Raw genomic sequence first — 21,534 nt, 5'->3', positions numbered from 1 at the left:
AAATGTCTAGACCCGTAGAATCGAAAACATGCCCTTAGGTGTTTATAAAGGTACTTGTTGAGAAGTTCAAGGCGTTATTTTAAAACCTCTATTATGTTGTCGATTTTATGATTAAAAATTAACATAACAACTGGTTTTAAAAGGTATGTAGGCTTATATACATATAATTCTATCGAACTAGTGGGTTGAGAAGTGGAATAGATTCAAAGTTTACGTTAAATTTGGACTGAATGGCAGGAGGACGGGGTAGAAAACAATATGGAACTTGAAGAAGAAACTACTTTTATCAACGGTGATGAAATCCACAAACACAAATCCGGACAAAATTCGGAATTTGATGACATATTCGAGACGTTAGGCGATTTGGGTTTTTATCAATTGTTAGTTTACGTCATGTCGAATGTGTTAGAAATAAGCGCTACATTATCGGTGATGTATTTTGTATTTGAATGCGCTGATCCATGATGGAAATGCGCTAGTATTGAGTGCAAAAATTCATGCGTCAATTTATCTCTACCGAATTCGACGGATGGATTCTGTTCAACTGAGGATTTAGTTTGTATCAACCGAACTTTCAACCCGACGTTGACATCAGCGCTCACAGAGGTAAAAGTCTTCGTAAGCCTACCCATATCAATCGTGGTCAACTACTTCACTGTGTAGCTCCACAGTTGTAAGGATCCGGCTCAGATAATAGTGCTTTGTTCGTATTATACACCATAGCTGAATATTTATAAATGAGTTGAATGAATACCAGTCCAGGAAGTACTGCTCCGAAAAAGTTCTTATCGACGTGGACAACGCGTTGTCCAAACCATCCCAAAGTCCGCAAGGAGTCGGAGTCAAGTGGTACCGACAACTGATAAGCATCATGTGACTCCAATATTCCTAAAGAAACATTTCTTCCTCTGTAAATAAAAGATTAAACTTCATTAAATCATCATTAATTACACATACAGCCTTTAACGCGGTAAAAGTACGCAATGAATCGCGAGAAACGAGTAAAATGATTCGTCGTCGTCGTCATCATTATTATTATCAATATTATTATCATCATTATTATTATCATCATTATTATTATTATTATCATTATCATTATTATCATAGCATTGCACTGGGCACCTCGCCTCAGCACTTGTAGCTTCGACAGCTTGTAAAGCTTGCTTGTTGTCCCTCTTCATATTGTAAATCAACCATCTTATATATTCTGTTAATCATACATTTTTTTGTGGAGAAAATAGATCATTATCAAATATTAATCCCACAATCACGAGATCGAAAATGTTTTTAAAATATCGAACCTATTAAAATTTATAAAGAACCCGAATTTTCGGTTTTACGCTAAAAACCATTTTCAAGAAAGTACAGCCTTTGGTTGTTGAAAAATCAATATCATGCGGTATGTATATCATATTTATACGAAAGGGTCTGCGGACATAATTGATTTTTTTACATTTTGCTGATTGAAAAATCATCAAGTTAATCTAAAAATTATTCAATTCCGTGAGAAAAGTCGGAATTAAATCAACGCCGGTCGAAAAATCATAACATTTAATAAAAAAATCTAATTTTTATTTAATTTCATGATTTTTCAATCAGCAAAGAATAAGAACAATACAAATGTCCCCAGGACGCTTCCTTATATTTACGTATTCTTTTCATATATATTTTCTCTTTTTCGCTCGAACGAAGTATTTTTCGTGGGATCGAAATAATCTTATCGTGAGAACAAAATGTTTTCGAGGACACGAAATAATCTTTTCGTAGGAACGAAAAAGATGTCGTGCTCAAGAAAGAAAATTATTTTTCACCACTTCACCTCCGGGGCTCCATACATTTTCAAGAGAGGGGTGGGGTGAATCACAAATAGTGGCAGTGGTCATATTTTAACTAATCGCTAAATTCCATGAAATCATTTTTGTTCTATTAGTGGAGCCTTGTTTGTGGAGAGCTCTGGAAAGCGAAAACTATCATCAGCATATTTTTCGTCGCTTTGGCTGTCGGGTCGATCGCTGGAAGTCAGGTTTCTGATACGTTCGGAAGAAGATGGTCGCTATTCACAGTGTGGATTTTGTCGTCGATTTTTCAAACTTGTTTAAGGTTTTCTCCCAACTATAATGTCTACTGCGTTATACGAGTAATAACCGGTATTTTTGCGGGTAAGTAGTTTGAAAAGTGAAATTACTTCTCTGAAACATTAAAAGCGCAGACAACCCGAATCCATTTCTTGGAAAGTAAATAAGTATTTCACTTTTTTTCTTTTTGGAACAGGTGCATTGCATTGCATATCCCCGGTCCTAAGTTTGAAATGGATGAGTCCTAAATGGAGAATCATAGCTTCCTGGCGATTTAATTGGCAGATATCACTCATGTTCATAGCATTGTTGGCATATCTATGCAGAGATTGGCAGACTTTAACTACGGCCGTAGGGCTCATCACCATTCCGTTGTTTCCTCTGTATTATTTGTAAGTTCTCGAAAAATGTGACGCCTTGCTCATAGCATTCCGCTGAAGTTTAGATGAATTGTTAACCGAACCAAAAGATATATTCTAGCTTACAGCGAGCGTTAAGTATGATGTAGGTATATACAAAATTATCTTCCAGTTTCTTCCCTGAGAGCTCCAGGTGGCTTGTAGAAAAACGACGATTCGTTGAGGCTGAATACTGGATTCGAAAAGCCATGTGGTTTAATCGTCTGTCGCCGAGAACCGACTTGCGAGAGTTTTTAGAAAACGTGGCCAGAACTGAGAATAAACGACAGGAAAGAATTGTACCGTACACTTATTTAGATTTATTCCACAACCGCAAGATGTCAATATGGACAATAGTTCTACTATACGCATCGTAAGGCCACCAAATTTTTGTCAAATATTTTTGGAAAACGCGGATCCGAAAAAACCTTCAAGAAAGATTCTTCATTTTCTTTTTTTTTACATTTTATTTTTGGATTTGTTAAAGGCTCACGTTAGCGATTGACTGGTACGGTATAAACTCTTCAATAAGTTCACTTACTGGAAATATCTATTTGAACGTGGCAGTTGGCGGGATAGGAGCATTCGTCATGGGTCTTCTATCTATCTATATTATTAACTGGTATGTATTTCGTCGATGCAACCATGGACTCTTTTTAACGAACCTATCGAATGATAACGTAGCTTAGTTCCTTTTTACCTTACGCGTGGACATTCAAAATGTTCTCTATCCATAGGATCGGACGAGTGAAGAGTTTTGTGCTGTTCATTTCACTTACCGGATGTTGTCATCTAGTGATACTAGCTATGAAAGTAACCGGAGTGGCGCACTATAATCCAATGGCCGTTACCTATTTTTCATTAGCGTCAATATCAGTGATGGCGGGAGGCTGGTGTGCGGCTCGAATGAGCTGCTGGGAACTATATCCCACTTTAATGAGGTAGACTTTCATTAAACTCGATATTTACATCGTTTAATCGTCGATTAGAATAATTTCAAAGCCGTGAACTTTTAATTCACAGTACGTAACTAATGATACTTTGGTTTCGGGAAACTTTCAGAAATATAGCAACAGGTTCTTTTACTATGGGGATGAAACTGGGCTCAATCATAGCTCCATTTATCACTCTATTGGTAAGCGATGAAGTTGCTGACACTTTTTGAATTTTTTTCTGAATTTTTTTTCATCGCCTCACTTTCCCAATTTAGCAAATTTTGTAAATAAAATGAAAACTTAATATACATGAAAATCGATATTTTGCTCGAATTGGACGCCATTGGGTCATTCTGGCTGAGCGATATCATCCATTTCTCATTTCAGGCAGTCTATCACGGTTCGATTCCGTACGTAATTTTTGCAACGGCTTCGTTCTCATCCGGAATCCTGGCTTTTCTCTTGATACCAGAAACAAAGAACAAGCCTTTACCGGAGAATCTACCCAGTAAGAAAAATCAAAAATTAAAACCGTTCGTGAAGTGCAGTGGTGGATTCGATCCGGGAGGTCTTGAATCCGCATAATCGTAAAGCAGTCAATAAATGATTTGAATTTGTATATATACAAAAGAACTGCAGTAAAATGGTGATATAGCATTGTTCATTAATAAAGTTTATTTACAATAATCAATATCGTGTTGATTCCTGTTAAGGGTGTTGGATTTTTACATATCAGTCACACTCCGTAAAATAATCACAATTTCAAATCATTAAGTGCATTCATAACAGTCAAGATAGATCGCTGATGATGTATCGTATTTTTCCCTAGCGTTTGGGATCTCGAGTTATTATTATTCAGCTTGCCTTTCATTCAAGCTGTTACTAGTAATTTAAATTCAGGACCAACGAATTGCGTGCATATAATTAAGCTGATGATATTGTGCACACGGATTACAGACAGATATGGTTTAATATGTTTAATGCCCGGGATTTTAACGATGAAATTGGAATCTTTTCTAAACAGCTGTTGTATTAGGCCTCTAACCCAAAAGCCCTCCAAGAGCCAGATCTGCAGTTAGATTCAATTGCAGTACCAATGCCCATTAACCAGAGTTAAATTTAAACCGCGGTGGTGGCTATTTACGTGATTTCTTGATCTATTTAGCTTGCTCTGGCTAGCGACTTTAGTAACCGTTGTACGGAAGAAAAATGTGGCATCGCTGAAAGAAGGTACGTACGTCTCGTTTACTGCCCATGTTCTCATCATGTCTACCATTAGGCTTAAGCAAAATGATACCTTGTTTTTCTAATCGGCTGGATCAGTTTGAAAACTGCAATAAAACTAAGTAGTCGTTCATTTCTATTAGTGCCGGGTATGTTATGGCTAGCTTGATCATGATTTTTAAAAAGTAATGTACTGGGTAGATACGTTGGCGGCCGGCGGGTCAACCTTTAATGATTTCTTTAAACTTGTCACTATTATAGCTCATTAGAAATGAGAAACATTTCAAGGTATGATTTTTTTCCTTAGCATTACGTGTTATAAACCTCGTTTGAAATATGTTTCAAAAATGATACATTTTGTAGTATTTTGTCACCTTAACTTGATAACTGTTCATTCTTGGAAGAAATCTTTGACCATACCAGAAATATATTGAAAGCCATTCATTCAACGTGCTAGCTTGAATATAATTGCGAAGACAGATTTGTACGGAAGCGTCCTGGGGACATATCTATTAAAAACAAATTTTCGAGATTAATTCCGAGTTTGTAACTCTGAATAAACTAGTTTTCTCAATTAAATGTGATTTCTTGAGATTTATTTCGAGTTTGCAACTCGGAATTAACTAGATTTGTCATTTAAATGCGATTTTTCCCATTCCTCGCATAATCTATTGCTACAATGATTGATTGTTATTATATTTTCATACTGTATCGTATTGTATAATTACATATCTTTGTATCAATCTATTATGCAAAATAAACTATACTGTACTAACCTCGAAATTTTTTTTTAATAGAATGTCCCCAGGACGCTTCCGTAGATTTGAATGAATGACTTCCAACAACGTTTGGGTACAGTCAAAGATATCTTTCTAGACATCTTGGTCTAGTATACGGTACATAATACACTACATGAATTATTACAGTAGTAACATAAGTAGCGCGATGAATAATGACAAATGATAAAGAATAATAATGAAAGTAATTGTGGTTAAAAAGTAATTTTTTCACGAATTAGAGAAAAGGAAGAACGTAGAACACGGCACTGCGACAAACTAAAGCAGACACCCTTTGCGGAATGTACCGTCGGAATATACCCTCACAGGTCTTATTCGAACGTCACGTCGGGTTTATGAATTTTTGACCTAACATGTGTGAATGTAATGAATAATTTCAACACAAAAGATCCATTGATTCGTGAAAATCATAATTGACATAAACTAAGCTTGACGACAAAAAAAGTTTTGATTAAACCGCCTGAATGTCAATGAGGTTCAGTGATATTTGTTGTTCAACCAGAGAAACAGTGCAGAGCTATGGGTGACGAAAAAAATGATCACACGGAACTTGAAGAAAAGACGGCATTTTTCAACGGTGATGACATCCCAGATGACAAATCTGGAGAAAATTCGGAATTTGATGAAATGTTTGAAACGTTAGGCGATTTAGGATTGTATCAATTGTTGGTTTTCATCATGGCTAATGTGTTAGAATTAAGCAGTACGTTATCGGTGATGTATTTCATATTTGAATGTGCTGATCCCGGATGGAAATGCGCTAGTATCGAGTGCGAAAATTCTTGCGTCAATTCAACACTGCCGAATTCTCCTGAAGGTTTCTGTTCAACTGAGGATTTAAGTTGCGTCAATCGAACTTTCAACCCGATCTATTCATCAGCTCTAACCGAGGTAAAAGTTTCCATTACAAATTGATGTTCTTTTCACAGCTCTTAGATGTTAGATGTGTATTGCCCTTTAGAACTATTTAAATTACTTGGAGTACGGACTCACCTGCCGGAATTCTGCATATATCATCAAATTATTTTCAAACTATTTTGTTAATCCTTTTTCTGTTTTCATGACAACTTTTCAAAAAAAAATTGATTTGGAAGATACTCGAGTGATAAAAAAATCCATTTTTATATATATTTTTTTTAATTCATGTTTATTCTAAAACGGCTGTTACAAATCATTTATCGCAAATGTTTTCCTTTCCCATTTTTCTTGAAAAAAAACGTCCATCATCCAGGTAATTAATAAAAAGACCTCAGGAACATCTGAAAAGATATTTGCCATGTCCTATAATCCTAAAATGAAATGTAAGTGTCGTATGCCCTGGACTCCATAAAGATTTTCAATAAAATAGGCATGCATATAGTTTTTTCATACATTTAGTGTCACTTGCGATAAAATCTAAAATTTAGTAAATGATCATGAGAAAATTGCGAAATGAAAAGCTATCGAACTATAAACAAAAACGATGAACCCTGAAGGTAGCATTTTTAATGTTAAAACAAGTCGTGTCTGTTTAGGCGGGCGTATGTCGGAAATGCAGCGGTTTACGCTACGTAATGCTTTCATCAAAAGAATGTACAAAAATTTATATCCTTTTAGTGGAACCTCGTTTGTGGAGATCTCTGGAAAGCCAAAACGATCATCAGTATCTTTTTCGCCGCTTTGGGCGTCGGAGGAATCGTCGCAGGTCAAATGTCGGATACGTTTGGAAGAAGATGGTCGATATTCATCGCGTGGTTTTTACTCGCACTTTTTCAAACTTGTTTAAGATTTTCGCCGAACTATTACGTCTACTGCGCCATACGATTTATGACGGGTCTTCTTGCCGGTGAGTAAATGCATCGATATTTTTTCTAAAAAAACATTATCAAAGCACATTAACGAATACGAGAGAATATGAGGAGTATTCTAATTCTTTTGTATTCGCAATACAGGGGGAGTATTTTGCATTGCGCCAGTGCTGACTCTGGAATGGATGAGTCCTAAATGGCGAACGTTGCCTTCTTGGAGATTTAGTTGGCAAATAGGCAGCATGTTGGTAGCATTGCTGGCGTATTTATGCAGAGAATGGCAGGTTCTAACGACAGCCATGGGAATTATCACTATTCCTTTATTTCCTCTGTATTATTTGTAAGTACTGGTGAAACCAGCGCCATCGCCCAGAGATTTCGTTTTTCGGTAACAATTCATTTAGAACTAAATGTACGATTTTCTTGATACATGTTATATTTTCAAGTTTCTTCCCAGAGAGCCCCAGGTGGCTTATACAAAAACGACGATTCGATAAGGCTGAATACTGGATCCGAAAAGCTTTTTGGTTTAATCGAGTAGCCCCGAAAACCGACTTGCGAGCGTATTTAGAAGACATAGCAAGAACTGAAAATAAACGACAAGGAAGAACTGTACCGTACACTTATTTGGATTTATTCCACAACCGCAAAATGTCAATATGGACAGTAGTTCTTATATATGTAGCGTAAGACTAAAATGTTTCTCATTTTTACTAGGATATCTGCGAAACCGTCAATTTCATCATTGGAAATTGCTTATTTTACATTTTAAGGTTTAGTTTATCGGTTTCCTGGTACGGTATTAATTCTTCGATAAGTTCACTTACTGGAAATATCTATCTCAATGTAGCTGTTAGTGGTATCGGAGCTTTATTCATGGGTCTTCTAGCTACCTTCGTTACTAGATGGTAAGTTGCTCAAATAATATTTCATGATACGTTTGATAATACGAAAGGGATATTTGCTCGAGACCCCACAACTTAACATGTTTTTCCTGATTTGGCTTGATGAGAGTTTGGTGGTATTTTCAATATCAAACCGGAAAACGTATATTTCGTCTATTTTACAAGGATCGGCCGTGTGAAGAGTTTCATGTTATACATTTCTGTGACTGGTTGCTGTCATCTAGTGATATTAGCAATGAATGTTACCGGAGGGTCACGCAATCATCCAATGGTCGTTACCTATTTTGCATTAGCAGCCTTGTCAATAATGTCGGGAGCTTGGTGTTCAGCTTGGATGTGCTTCTTGGAGCTATATCCGACTTTGATGAGGTAAATTCCTTGTCAATCCACTTGAAAAATACGTATTTCTAACATGCTAAACCTTTACTTTTTCATTATTTTGACCTATAGTCCAACTGATCGTCCAAGTGATCATGATCATGGAAAATTACCTACAAATCCGGAATATCTTGTCAAAGTGTCTAGAATCTGTCTGGTGTCTAGAATCTATGATAATCGGTCGTACATTAAATTCAACTGTAACAGTTACATTGAATGACTTCTAGGACTTCAGTTATCCTCCGATATGAAAGAAAATCCATCTACGTGCAAGATATCGTTTAGATAATGAATAATCAATTAAAAAGAGAATTCCGATGTTACGGTAATCCTACTAGGTATTGTGAAACTTGTTGCCCATTCCATAGGACGACTTAACATTTCATAGAGGTTGCATCAGCGTTGTGATGTCATGATGATGATAACCGGCATGCAAAACAGGGACCCATACCACGAAACACCCGTAGGTTACGCGTCACGTATAGGCATGGGTGCTCTGGAATACGGTTCCAGGTTTCATGAAACTAATCTCGATGTATTTACAAAGTCATTGTAAATATGAAATTACCATCAGTTTCTGGTAAACCCGTTGCATCTGGAAAAATGTTTAGAAAATTTGCCTCGGCAAAAAGAGTCGTAAAATGGTTAAGTTTAGAATTGTTGTCCTCATTGAAAACATAAAGCAACCAAATCAATTAAACGGTTTATTTTAGTTCAACCTTTTTTTATGAAACTGGACCTATGCGGGGGGGGGGGGCAATATATTCACTGATTGTGAACCTGATTTGTTTCAGAAATATATCATCGGGGTCCGCTAATATGGCAGTCAGAGTCGGTTCAGTAGCAGCACCTTTTATCTTTCTATTGGTAAGTACGTGAATATGTTTTTCATCAAAGATATTTCAATTAGCTGTTTTGAGATTTCTTGTTTCTCTTCGGGCGAAGCCACTGACACATGAAATCCACTCAAGCCGCGTAGGAAACGGAGAGGTTTCTGCACCATCCTCGTCAGTTCTGCTCCATACTGATGAGTTTGGAAACATTTCCAACATTTTGTAACAAAAAGTTGGTTTCAACGTGGCGTTAACACGAGAAAACCACGTTAGAACGAAAAAGAGCACGACTTTTCGTCTTTAACGTGGCCTTTATCATTTTTAAAAATCTTAAAATATGGATTCCCCTGTTTTCTATTTGATAAGTAGATTTCGTTTGATTTTCTGAGTTGGTGTATCCCGTTCCCTCCTCGGTCCTGGTTCGTTAATTTGCATGGCTACGCCTATATTGTCTTCACGGTTTAAAGTCTATATTTTCGCCATTGCATGCATGTCTTTTACCGTTCGGTTTCAGGCCACCTTTCACAGTTCGGTTCCGTTTATAATATACGCCACAGTTTCGTTCTCATCCGGATTTCTGGTCCTCTTCTTGATACCGGAAACGAAGAACAAGCCTTTACCGGAGGACCTACCGAGCCGACACGATAAGCGAAATAAACAGCCGGTAAAACGCGACGTCGACCAGGAAAATTGTTAACGATTTTCAACGATCTTCGATCTTACACGGAGACGACACAAAAAAATCCAACCAATTCCAAAGATGATAGCGTAGTTCTTAGAATCTTTGGAACAGATGTTTTTATTTCATGTTTAGTAATCACAAGGTGTTGTGAATCCACGAGCTCTTTTGGAGCTATCGTTTTCAATACGTCTTTTTGGCGCCGTAAAAACCGTCACAATAATGTTTATATACATTGATACCTAGTATGCGTTATTGAAGGGTTCTCTGTGAGTCGATTTGCACTACGTCATCAATATTGACAATGATGATTACAATTATATATTTTGGTATTTATTTTGTGACTAGATATATTTCATAAATCTTATTTTATTTTTGATAAATTTTGATAATTATTTTGAGATGATCTGTGCTACGTCATATCGGGGTGAGACTGGTTGCTGGCCAATTCAATTCAATTATCAATATATTCATATTATAATATACATTAAAAATAACTTTATAGTACATGAGTAATAACATCATCCCTTTTATTGTCGACAATATTGAGCAATATGTGTGTTGGTTTTCAAGGCGTCAGTAAACTTTCAAGTTAGTTTTCTTGTTCTTTATTCAATTTCTATACAATATGTAAACTTATACATGCACCTATGTATCATATGGAAAATTGGGTCAAGCGGATAGTATTGTTTGAGATGCGTACATGAAATGAGAATGTAGTATTTATAATCATAGGTAATAAAAGGAAAAATAAGCGTTGATGAGTTTTCGATGTTCTTGTATCTTATCTGACGGTTTCGAACCGGTGACGTATGTTCAATTGGAAACGTAATCTATAAACCGCAAATGTTTGAACAGAAAACAAGGACTTCGTTCATTTAAAAAAAAGTAAATAACGTCGAGATTCCTAAAAAGAATTAATCATTATTTCTTTTTGCGATAACCTTTTGGTACGATTTTTTGATTGTTCATACCACGATATATACATTCGCGTAAATATAAAATATTCAATTGTAGTCCGTATTATGTACATAGATTGACTTAGCGACCAGAATGGCTGAATCGGAACAGAACAAAGTGGAGGCACTCGACGAAGAAACTTCTTTCATCAACAAACACGAAAGAAATAACAGCCCGAGTGATCGAATAGATGTAAAATTCGACGATATATTTGAGTCGCTTGGCGATTTGGGATTTTATCAATTGTTGGTTTTCGTCATGTCGAATTTGTTAGAATTAAGCGGAACAGTATCGGTGATGTATTTTATATTTGAATGCGCTGATCCCGGATGGAAATGTGCGAGTATCGAGTGTGCCAATTCGTGCGTCAATTTATCGATGCCGAATTCTACCGATGGATTCTGTTCAACTGAGAATTTAATTTGTGTCAACCGAACTTTCAACCCGACTTTTACATCAGCGCTCACAGAGGTAGGTTGAAGAGTCAAATCTTCAAATCTTCGCTGAGCTAATACAATACTCATCGGGCGGGCGGTCGCGACTAAGGCGCTCGCCGATTGCCAACTAGGCCGTTAAATGATTTCTACATACATATCTGGATTTTATGGTGCCTAATTCGGGCCATGTAAAATAAGACCACAAATGGTGCAAATAATTTTTGACAGACGCCTAAAAGTCGTTTTATCGCGCAATAAAACGAAAATTACCACGTTAAAACGAGATAAAAATGTAACGTATTTGATTTTTTATTACATGGCCCGAATCAGCCACTATAGAATTCGCACCCACCCGAGGCCTGCTCATTGCAAATGTGAATTGTAGAAATCAAAACCAGTGACATAAACGATGGACAGAGATTAATCACTGTTAATGCTTGATTATACTTTTTCAGTGGAACTTGATTTGCAGCGAGTTCTGGAAAACGAAGGTGATTCAAAGTGTTTTCTTCGTCGGCTTGATACCCGGAGCGTTCGTCGGAGGACAAGTCTGCGATAGTTACGGAAGGAGACACACGATTCTGATCATGTGGATTTTGTTGTCGATATCGCAAGTCGGCCTCAGATTTACTTCATCTTATATCACCTACGTCGTAATCAGGTTTATAACCGGCTGTTTAGCAGGTAAAAACTAAAACTAATTTCGGGGTAAAAGTTTTAAAAGATTAAACACTGTAATATTATGGAGAAAATCATACATTTCTTCTGATAACTTTCACTTTTAATTGTTTTCTATATTAGAAAATCGTACGTATCTATGTTTTTCAATTCAAAAATGGAAAAACAATTTTTTAATTGGAAAGATGGCCTCGAGAGGGCAATGTTTCATTCATGCTTTAGAATGTATTTATGATTTAATGAAAAAGATTTTAGATATGTTGACGAGAAATAGGCCTATCTCTTCGGTAAATGGGATATGATTATTTCTATCATTCAATTGATTTTTTGACGAGTTATATCTCATCGAGAAATTTTCTTTTCTTGATTCATGAATCAGAATAAAACATTTTTTCTCATGTCCCAGGACGCTAACGTACAAAGAAATCGATTTCCGAGGCCGAATACTACGCGGACGCAAAGTGCGCAGCTCATTTTGTCGTTCGCCAAATATCACCAGGCAATGTTTGTTTAAGATTACCAAAATTGGTTGAAAATTTGGATTTGTTGTTGTTTAAGGTGCAATAGTTTGCGTGGCACCGGTGCTGAGTATAGAATGGATTAGTCCCAAATGGAGGATCATAGCTTCCTGGCGATTTAGTTGGCAATTCTCGCCAGTGGTGGTAGCATTATTGGCATATTTATGCAGAGATTGGAAGACTTTAACCACTGCCGTTGGACTTATCACTATTCCGTTGCTTCCCGTCTACATGCTGTAAGTAGAGTAGCCGAGTTTCCCAATAATCGAGTTCCATAACGAAATAGAGAAGTTTCCAGTTTTTAGGCGTCATATTGTAGCGGGCCCTCGATGGTCCCGTTGTTGCGATAGTCTATGCTCTTTTTTGAAATAACAGTTTTGATTGAATATCAATTAGTTCTGCAGTGTGTAATAATATCCATTCGCAATGTATATATGCATTTTAAATAAAAATGTGATTACAAACAAGGAAAAACATACACACGTAGTTGCATACTTACGAGGTATGCTTGGAGAGCCAATGGAGGCTGTGTCCCATAGGGATCCAAAGACCGAGAATAGAAATCATCGAAACTTAATGAAAAGCAGTCTCTTGCTTGGTGAAATCATTCAAAAGGAAATGAAATGTAGCTACTCTCATTGTTCAGACTCAATTGAAACCAGTCATTTAGGCTTTTCTGCTAGTGTTAATTTCGAATAAAACATCCACTTCGTTTTACAGTACACCTTGGTAGAGAGTCGAATGAGCGATAAAGCCATGACGAAGTGATACATTTATCTCAAAATGAATTGTGTTATTGTTGTGATTCTATTATGGTTTTTTATCGTTATACAGTATCTATCCCGAAAGTCCAAGATGGCTCGTGCAGAAAGGATCACTGAAAGGTGCGGAATATTGGGTACGAAAAGCCTTTAGGTTGAACCGACTCAGTCCACCAGACGATTTAGCAACATTTCTAGAAGATCTACAAAGAAGTGAACTTTCGTCCGCAGTAAAACGAAGCACGTATCTAGATTTGTTTCATAACAAAGAATATTCTAAATGGACAATCGTCATCGCATTATCCAGGTAAATGCCGATATATTCATAATAATATAGAAGTAAATGATATGAAAAATATTAGTCGTGAAAATCTGTGTTTAATTTCAGTTTTGGCCTAGGCCTCACTTGGTACGGAGTTAACAGCTCAATAAGCTCCTTATTGGGTAATATGTATTTGAATGTGGCTTTCAGCGGAAGCGGTTCCATCTTTGTCGGTATCGTGTCGCTGTACACGAATAACCGGTAAGAAAATGATCATTTATCAGAAATGGTATCAACTCGACAATAGAAGGAAAATGAAGTTTCTATGAAAACAAATTCATCAGTTGACCGACGTGCTTCTTCTACAAAGAAGTAAAATAAGTATGCGGATGGAATTTAGAATACATAAACATCTTCAATTCATAAAATATTGGATTTTGGACGAATAATGATACGGTTTTTCTTTTATCATGAAATTGGAATTGTCCTTCTTATTGATTTTGATTTTATTTGATTTTGGGTCCTTTTCGTCAGGTTTTAGCCAAACGGCTAGTTCTACTAATATAAGGCACGCACGTGGAAATTCTTTGATATGATCGTTTTCAATATTTCTTTCAGGATGGGTCGTGTTAGGGGATTTTGCATGTACATGGTAATGATGGGTATTTGTTACTTGATAATAATTGCTATCGAACTGATAGGTAAATCTGAAGAATACGGAACGGTCATTACTTACTCCGCTATAGTATCGTTGGCGCTTTGCGCGGGATGTTGGTCGGGAATTATTACCAGCTGCTGTGAGCTCTACCCAACTCTCATGAGGTACAGTAAACAAAATCTTCTAATACACTTTCAAGAACGGATCGGAGGAATAAGAAAGTAGAGACGAATAGGAAAACAGGGGCGGATCCAGCTTTTCGGAAAGTGGGCGCGCACTCCCTACTTGGGTCACCTTTCACATGTAGCGGCTGTGGGTATGCTCCTCCAGAAAACTTTGAAAAATTAGATGCATTCTGAGCACTTTCCTGTTTAGAATAAGTAATGACATATGTTCACAATTTCACCATATTTTAAACGAAAAGGGTAGAAGATTCTAAAGTTACACTGCCGAAAAAAGGGGTCGCGCCCCCTTCCCCGGTACTCACTGGATCCGCCACTGGAAAACATAGACAATCTCGTGTACTTTTCGCGAGTGTTCAATACCAAAATTTTTCTGTTCGGTGTATCTTTTTAGGGATATTCTCCTGGCTTTTTTTTTCGCAAAACCTCAAAAAGAAAAAAAAACTTACAAACGCTTTGTCCCCCGCGGAAGCATCGCAATAAAAGTACAGAATTCAATTATATTTGTTGGTTCTCTAAGGACAGGGTTAGTAAGTGGGTGTAACAAGCAAACACTGTGCGTAACATCCTCTGCTAGACCTATATAATCTGTTAAGTTGGCTGATAAGTTTCATTTGTATTTTCAGAAATATATCTAATGCCATGTTAGGCGCGGCAGTAAGGTTCGCCGCTGTTCTGTCACCTCAGATTTCACTCTTAGTAAGTTGATTATTCATTTTATGGCCGTGTTTGCAAACAAGAAATGCCATCAGCAAGCTAAACCTCCGAGTGGTTGAATCCCCTCACGTAACTTCACGTAACCTCACCTCACGTAACCTCACCTCGAATTACCTTGTTTATTATGATTGATACAGGCCGAATGAAATTACTATTCTTGGAAGATAACCAACCTGAGTGTTATATTATGTTATAATTTCAATGTAAATAAAGATTATCATTACTATCATTAACCTCCCGACGTGACTTCAAACCTTGAAGCAAGTGTATCGAACTAGCAGGCGACACGCTCCAAGATACTGACGACGTTTACTAGAGATCAGTCATCAGTCATCTACGTAGCGCCCAAAATCTAGTTGTATTTAGTCGGAGCCCTGTCACAGAGTAACTAGAGCTAATGTGTTAACGTTGTCAAGAGGTTTATCATAGTCATTAACATCGATGTTTTCCATGTCGTTTTCTTTCAGACAGCCATTCATCCTGTCATTCCGTACATTCTTTACGCCACGTTCACGTTCGGCTTTGGTGTATTGGTGTTATTGTCTATACCGGAAACAGTAGGGAAACCGTTACCCGATTCCTACCTGCAAAAAGATGAAAAACCGATCTCGACGACCGAGTTATAGTTGTTGTCTCAACTTAAGTAGGGACTAGCGCATTAAAATGGCTAAACTAACGTGATTTGCATGCAATATGTAACCACACCTTCTGACTCGCCATTCGTGTAGCAGTCTTGTCTTCACCACATTCTGAAGGTGAACATATCTATTTCGATGTATGTATTCCATTGGCCATTTTCAATAAGAAATTTCTTTGGTGCACATAAAAATGTGACGCCTTACGAACAACCGATAAACCAAAAAAATGAGGGTCAACTGCCCGAGGAGTGCGTTCCTGGCTGATATGACTCGGAGATGAAAATAGTTATTTTCTATATATGTATATTTATTTAGTAATACATAAATCAATATGATTTAACAAAATCGAATTTACATGTATGTATGTTTCTATGTAAGTATATATTTATATCTATTTAATATAACGATTATTTATAATTTTCCGAATGAGTTGTTAAGTCATTCTGGTCAAATAGCACACTTTCTACGGACGACAATTCCCTTGAAAAAGACTATGTTTTGCTTTAACTAACAGAGACATATTGACGGTTTCGCACCACCAAGACATTTTGAGCCCCGCGAAGTCGTGCTCCGAAATGTCAGCATTAGTCATTTTGAAGGGATTTTTCACCCATACGAATTAATGTTATATTCAATCTGGACGATTTCTTTAAAACTCTTTCTTTATGGTTTTACCGCTGCAACGGTACATTTTTCGAGGCAATTTGTTAGCTTTCTTTCGATTGAAGACACAGAATTTCCAAATAACAGACCCATAAGCCAATTTGCACAGCTATGCTATGCAGACTAAATTCAGAAATTGCCCTAAATCAAAAACCGATGTGTCAAGTTGGTAGGTGGGTTTAGATTGGTTAAGGCAGGTCCTTGAACCTGCATTTGCTACCAGCTAGTAGGCATATCAAAGCAGGAGCCAATACCATATGAGAATGTTTATAAAAAATAGTTTGGCTCAACACGATGTGTTTCAAAATACAATTCATCACCGGTATTGCAATTTAAAGCTATACCATTGGCTCGACCCCACCAGACCACGTTTTTCGAATAAATTCATATTGTTTGCTTATTCCGACATTATTTCATAAATTCCAGTGTTATATAAAAATCCAATGAACTAATAAATCCTAAAACGCTCCGGATAACAAAAACTGTGGTCACCAATGCGCAGAATGATTGACAACAATTTTTTTTTAGTTTAAGGCAGCAACAGTGTATTTATTCTCTACACCTCGGGATAACACCATCATTGCTTCAAACAAGCCCCCGTGCGTTAATCCCGCGATTCAAATGTCGACGATAAGATTTTCCTCGCAGTCCGAGACACTTTCATTGTCTGAAAAACTGTCAGAAGACGAGCTTGTGTTTTTCTGAACGGGTTCCTCGGGGAGGTTTTCTATGCCGCTTTTTGCGCAAGACGTCTTCGCTTTCTGAGTTTTATTTTCGTGTGTTTTCACGTGTTTACTCAAATGATCGCTGCGGGTGAATCGTTTCGCGCAAACCGCACACGCGAATCTCTTTTCGCCCGTGTGCGTGCGTAGGTGGCGCTGCAATTCGTCCGAGCGAGTGAAACTTTTCCCACAAAATAACCAGTTACAAACGAACGGCCGTTCCCCCGCGTGCCAGCGTAAGTGCGCTTTCAAATGCGACGTTTTGCCGTAAATCTTCCCGCAACCTGGAATGTGACATATGTGTTGTTTCGGTTTGTTCGGATCGGAGTTTGTCGAGTTTTGACAGTTCGGGCAGCGACAGCGGCGACACCTACGCGCAACAGTGGGTGCCGCTGATTTCCCGGGCGCTTCAATGAGCTGACTGTGATCTTGATACAAGTTCGATATCGGTTGATGGTAGGCCATCGATCGCTGCGCTGCTGTGACCGGAAGTGAATGATGATGCAGCGCCGTTTGTCCCGCGTGACCAACACTCCACCAGGGTATATCGGCCTCGTGAGCCGGCGGTGGGGACAGATTCCCGGTTGGCACAGACGTGACCATAGCCGACGGCGGGTGAGCGGCTAACTGGTGAGGCATTGCCATAAAATCCAAACGTTGTTCGATATTTGAAGCACATTTGAACATTTGTTGCCGTGAATTGTGATGCGACAGTTCGAACGTCGCTTTCAATGCGTTTTGTTGACAGTACCGCGGGTCCTGGTGATACCCTCGGTAGGGGTGAGGAGTTTGTACAGTCGTTTGTGAAGGCAGGCAATACATAGAACTCGGTCGGGTAAAATTAATGGGGAGGTTTGCCGACATACCAATCCGTCCACAGTTCGATTGTATCATAGTCTCAATTGCCGGTACATCTCCATATTGCTGCACCTGAAATCGATGGAATGCTTATAATTAAGTTTGCCACATTATCAAAGTCTATATCAACTTAGTACAGATGGTGAAATGTTTAGATTTATGTAGATATTTAAAGGGTCCAATGTTTTTTTATAGAGTACATCTCAATAGTGGCTATTTACAAATACAGTTCCTAGTTTTTCAAAGATATCTTTTCTTTTTATCAACTATGTACCTACACAAAATGTGCATCCTTTTTACCAACTCTCAAATCCTACCATAAACGCCTTCCTCCATGAATGGAATCATTGGCATCGATGTATATATGGAGGATCCTTTTTTATGATTCTCGTGTTACCATTTGAGTTATAATGACGAAAGCTACCTAACTAGGACTTCTCTGATAGACATGTGACTGGATACACCGCACAGGATGAACTAAGCATCGACTGACTCGTCAAACATGACATCCATAATAGGGGTCTGACATGAAAATTCTATTATTTCTAATATGTATATTATGTTGTCATTCTAAATATATGTTATGTACGTAGTCTTCATCGCGCAGACGAATTACATCAGTTTGATTGTTAAGCACATTTAATCGAACAAAAAATCCAATTCATCGCTAACGATAGAAAAAAACTCTTCCAACCACTTACTTGCGAATGCATACGAATAAACCCAGATGCTATAGCCATATTTGACGTGTCTGAAGTAACCAGATCGGAAGGTGTTCTACTCCCGAACCTCGGACGTGCTAATACTGTCGAGCAGTTTTCTAGAAAAACTTTGCGTTGCCGTCATCCAATGGAATAAAGAGGAAAATCACTTTGGTGCGCACCGCTGGCCAATTATAGTCAATAGGCGGTCGACATTAAAGTAAACGTTCTGTTTTGTGCTTCACGCTAACCTACTGTGTGTATTTGTCGTTGTATATAATGGAAGCCACGGCGGGGTCGGTTTAGGCGTACTCGCGGAACCGCTCGCTTCTGTTTTATGTGTTTCGCAAATGGATTCATAATCGTCGATCAAACGCAATTTTCGACGAGGGAGAGGGAGAGAGGTCACGTGATCATAAATACCGCGCGATAAATCGGTTTTTTGTGATTCGGGTGTTGACCGGGGCGGTTAATTTGCGAGAGAATATCGCGTCGGTCTGTTTTTATAGACTGTGTCGGGAGAAATCGTGCCGCGTCGAGACCCCTTAAGAACGTTCGCCATTCATGACGCACAATCCTTCTTATTGACTATGTGAAATGCTTTCGGTGGCTTAAGAAAACCACCTATTACAATTGCTTTGTACAGCTGACGCGCTGAAATATTTGAAGTTCGCCGCTACGCGATGTACCGTTGATTTTCACAATAAGGACCGACGGTCTGATTAAGAATTGAAGTTTTCCATACAAATACCTCAGTAGCGCTTATAGTTAGTTCATCATTCAATTGAATATGATCTACCACTTTTGAAGATCCCGCCTTCTTTTATGTGAAATCACATTCTTTGAAGTTGCCCGCCTTCCCGTGTTTGAAAAAGACATAATCCAACATCGGTTTATTTGAAGTTCCCCGCCTCCCATACAAAAGTTAAAAATGGCGTTATTGTCGAGGCTAGACAATTCGCTGCCCAACCTTCCACTGGTATCCCGCTTCAAAGAGTCAACTGACAGTCATTTCGACTCGACGGCGGCGCGATCAGATATTTAGGGTCTGGCAGAATGATTGCTCGAAGAAAAATCAGTATATAGCGTATCCTACGTGTTTAATACATCTATCGTAAATCGACGCAATTATTCCGACGCAAATGAGTTGGTGATTAATGGGGTCACAAAAGTTCTTCCGCGCAGTTATGTGGGTGGACCACGGGTTTATTGCAAAATGTCGACGTTTTTGATCGGTCTGTATTCCAAGCCAAAACAAAAATTCAACCGCATGCTGGATTCATGAAGTCCTATATTAGCCTTCTTCTCTTCGTGTGAATAGTTCTAGTATGAGGATCTCAAACATTTTCAATTTGTGGAAAATGTTCATGGACCTTTCTAAATATTTGGTTTAGTAAATATCAGGTTGTGGCTCTACTGCGTTGGCTACATAAATCGCCGAACAAGATTCTTTTTTTTATAACGAGATATTTTCGGAAATTTTATTTGAAAAAAGTCGTAGTAAGAGTTGGATGACGTCCGACTTTCGTAAGTAAAAGCGGTGTGCGGCGGGCTTTACAGATGCCGGTGTCTCTCTAGTTACATGTAGTCACTGGTGAACGGAAAAAATGGCCAAGGAAAAATTGAAAGCTTAATGTTTTATTAACATTGTCAGTAGTTCTCATAAATTGTCCCTGGCCTTTTTTTTCGTGGCCATTTTTCCATGCCCATTTTTTTCATAGGCAAATACCTTGGCCATTTTTTCCATGGCAATTTTTTCCTGGCAATTTTTTCCGTGGCCATTTTTCCTACATTCGCAGTCACTAAAGCATTATCCGAAATCCCTGAGTTTTCAATGATTTTTCTAATTCCATGAGTTTTTTGTCAGAGGCCACCCTGAGTAAGCACTTTTTGAACGAAAAAGTGACACCTTTCTCATCATTCATTTTAGACGGCCGCCTTCGTCTTGATCTATATAGGGCCTACAGCATTTTATTGTCCGAGAAAATTTTGGTTAGCAAAAGTAAGCACTCTTGCGGCCATCTTTGCTGCTGTCGAGAGCTGAAAAATACAGGAATATCTTGTATACCGTACATGATACAGGCTGAACCAGCCATTGCGATATTTTGAAATTTGGTGAGATGTTGATGAGGAGCAGGGAGGGTTCTACTTTTTCAGGTTGCTGATCGAATGACCTTCGAAATGAACTTACACCGGCCCAAGTTGGATATAGCATAGTATAGTGCCTTAGCGTAGAGTTAGTAAGTTGTGCGGTTAATGTATCAGCGCATTAATACATTGGCGCATGAATACATTGATAATTGGGTATTGATGCGCAGCAAAGGAACAGTTCATGTACAGGTTGACCGACGACTAGTGACAGTTGACTACTGTTGGTTGTTTGTTGGTTGGCCCATTGAAGAGATGATAGAGTGCATATCTCACCTGCTGGTTGACGGTCGACGGATGACACGATGCAATGTTGTCGCCAATTTATGTACAAGGATCGTGGTGACAAAAATGAGAGACGATAGAGCGCATAGACCTATATCATCCGCTGGTTGACGGTCGACGGACGACACGTCGCAATGTTGTCGCCAATGTATGTACAAGCATCGTGGGTTGACTGGTTGACGGGTGACCACAAAACACAAACAAACAAGAGAAGAAAATCTAAACCGAAACAGTAAACTATAAGCATCAGCTGCATCATTTTTGATTTTGAAAAAGAGAGGCGGCACGCATCGACGTCGTTCTGTAGCAATGTGAACAATGCCATATTTCACCGT

The 21,534-nt window shown here is 38.2% G+C and overlaps 4 protein-coding genes across 5 annotated transcripts; 3 read left to right on the top strand and 1 right to left on the bottom strand.

Annotated features, from left to right (window-relative positions):
- The first annotated feature begins 179 nt into the window (after positions 1-179).
- LOC141904264 (solute carrier family 22 member 15-like) lies at positions 180-4,052 on the top strand. 2 transcript variants are annotated; one of them, XM_074792837.1, is made up of 8 exons: positions 180-606; positions 1,931-2,159; positions 2,272-2,467; positions 2,607-2,846; positions 2,961-3,095; positions 3,211-3,414; positions 3,536-3,608; positions 3,796-4,052. In XM_074792837.1, exons 3-8 carry the CDS (start codon positions 2,313-2,315, stop codon positions 3,991-3,993), a joined length of 1,005 nt encoding a protein of 334 aa, XP_074648938.1. In that variant the 5' UTR covers positions 180-606; positions 1,931-2,159; positions 2,272-2,312; the 3' UTR covers positions 3,994-4,052. The 2 variants fall into 2 exon arrangements, with proteins under 2 accessions (XP_074648938.1, XP_074648937.1); XM_074792836.1 differs by lacking the exon at positions 180-606 and adding an exon at positions 832-910.
- Positions 4,053-5,948: 1,896 nt separating this feature from the next.
- On the top strand, positions 5,949-10,651 carry LOC141904271 (solute carrier family 22 member 15-like). The gene is made up of 8 exons (XM_074792850.1): positions 5,949-6,320; positions 7,026-7,254; positions 7,361-7,556; positions 7,663-7,902; positions 7,990-8,124; positions 8,287-8,490; positions 9,294-9,366; positions 9,847-10,651. Exons 1-8 carry the CDS (start codon positions 5,949-5,951, stop codon positions 10,027-10,029), a joined length of 1,632 nt encoding a protein of 543 aa, XP_074648951.1. The 3' UTR covers positions 10,030-10,651.
- Positions 10,652-10,996: 345 nt separating this feature from the next.
- LOC141903982 (organic cation transporter protein-like) lies at positions 10,997-16,154 on the top strand. The gene is made up of 8 exons (XM_074792410.1): positions 10,997-11,442; positions 11,864-12,092; positions 12,645-12,840; positions 13,439-13,672; positions 13,754-13,888; positions 14,246-14,449; positions 15,094-15,166; positions 15,652-16,154. Exons 1-8 carry the CDS (start codon positions 11,065-11,067, stop codon positions 15,808-15,810), a joined length of 1,608 nt encoding a protein of 535 aa, XP_074648511.1. The 5' UTR covers positions 10,997-11,064; the 3' UTR covers positions 15,811-16,154.
- Positions 16,155-16,902: 748 nt separating this feature from the next.
- LOC141903523 (uncharacterized) lies at positions 16,903-17,846 on the bottom strand. The gene has a single exon (XM_074791650.1). The coding sequence runs from the start codon at positions 17,844-17,846 to the stop codon at positions 17,103-17,105; it is 744 nt and encodes a 247-aa protein (XP_074647751.1). The 3' UTR covers positions 16,903-17,102.
- Positions 17,847-21,534: the final 3,688 nt, after the last annotated feature.

The sequence above is a fragment of the Tubulanus polymorphus genome, chromosome 4 (genome assembly GCF_964204645.1).
Source record: "Tubulanus polymorphus chromosome 4, tnTubPoly1.2, whole genome shotgun sequence".
NCBI lineage: Eukaryota > Metazoa > Nemertea > Palaeonemertea > Tubulaniformes > Tubulanidae > Tubulanus > Tubulanus polymorphus.
This window is presented reverse-complemented; position numbering and strand designations above follow the sequence as displayed.

What these genes read in the sequence shown, in the direction of transcription:
- LOC141904264 (XM_074792837.1), top strand. Translation starts at nt 2,313, where the DNA reads ATGAGTCCTAAATGGAGAATCATAGCTTCCTGGCGATTTAATTGGCAG. An exon ending in TCTATCTATATTATTAACTG is followed by an intron (nt 3,096 to 3,210) that starts GTATGTATTTCG and finishes CTCTATCCATAG; the next exon opens with GATCGGACGAGTGAAGAGTT. An exon ending in CTCCATTTATCACTCTATTG is followed by an intron (nt 3,609 to 3,795) that starts GTAAGCGATGAA and finishes TTCTCATTTCAG; the next exon opens with GCAGTCTATCACGGTTCGAT.
- LOC141903523 (XM_074791650.1), bottom strand. Translation starts at nt 17,846, where the DNA reads ATGCCTCACCAGTTAGCCGCTCACCCGCCGTCGGCTATGGTCACGTCT.
- LOC141903982 (XM_074792410.1), top strand. Translation starts at nt 11,065, where the DNA reads ATGGCTGAATCGGAACAGAACAAAGTGGAGGCACTCGACGAAGAAACT. An exon ending in CTCTACCCAACTCTCATGAG is followed by an intron (nt 14,450 to 15,093) that starts GTACAGTAAACA and finishes TTGTATTTTCAG; the next exon opens with AAATATATCTAATGCCATGT. An exon ending in CACCTCAGATTTCACTCTTA is followed by an intron (nt 15,167 to 15,651) that starts GTAAGTTGATTA and finishes GTTTTCTTTCAG; the next exon opens with ACAGCCATTCATCCTGTCAT.
- LOC141904271 (XM_074792850.1), top strand. Translation starts at nt 5,949, where the DNA reads ATGGGTGACGAAAAAAATGATCACACGGAACTTGAAGAAAAGACGGCA. An exon ending in GTAGTTCTTATATATGTAGC is followed by an intron (nt 7,903 to 7,989) that starts GTAAGACTAAAA and finishes TTACATTTTAAG; the next exon opens with GTTTAGTTTATCGGTTTCCT. An exon ending in CACCTTTTATCTTTCTATTG is followed by an intron (nt 9,367 to 9,846) that starts GTAAGTACGTGA and finishes GTTCGGTTTCAG; the next exon opens with GCCACCTTTCACAGTTCGGT.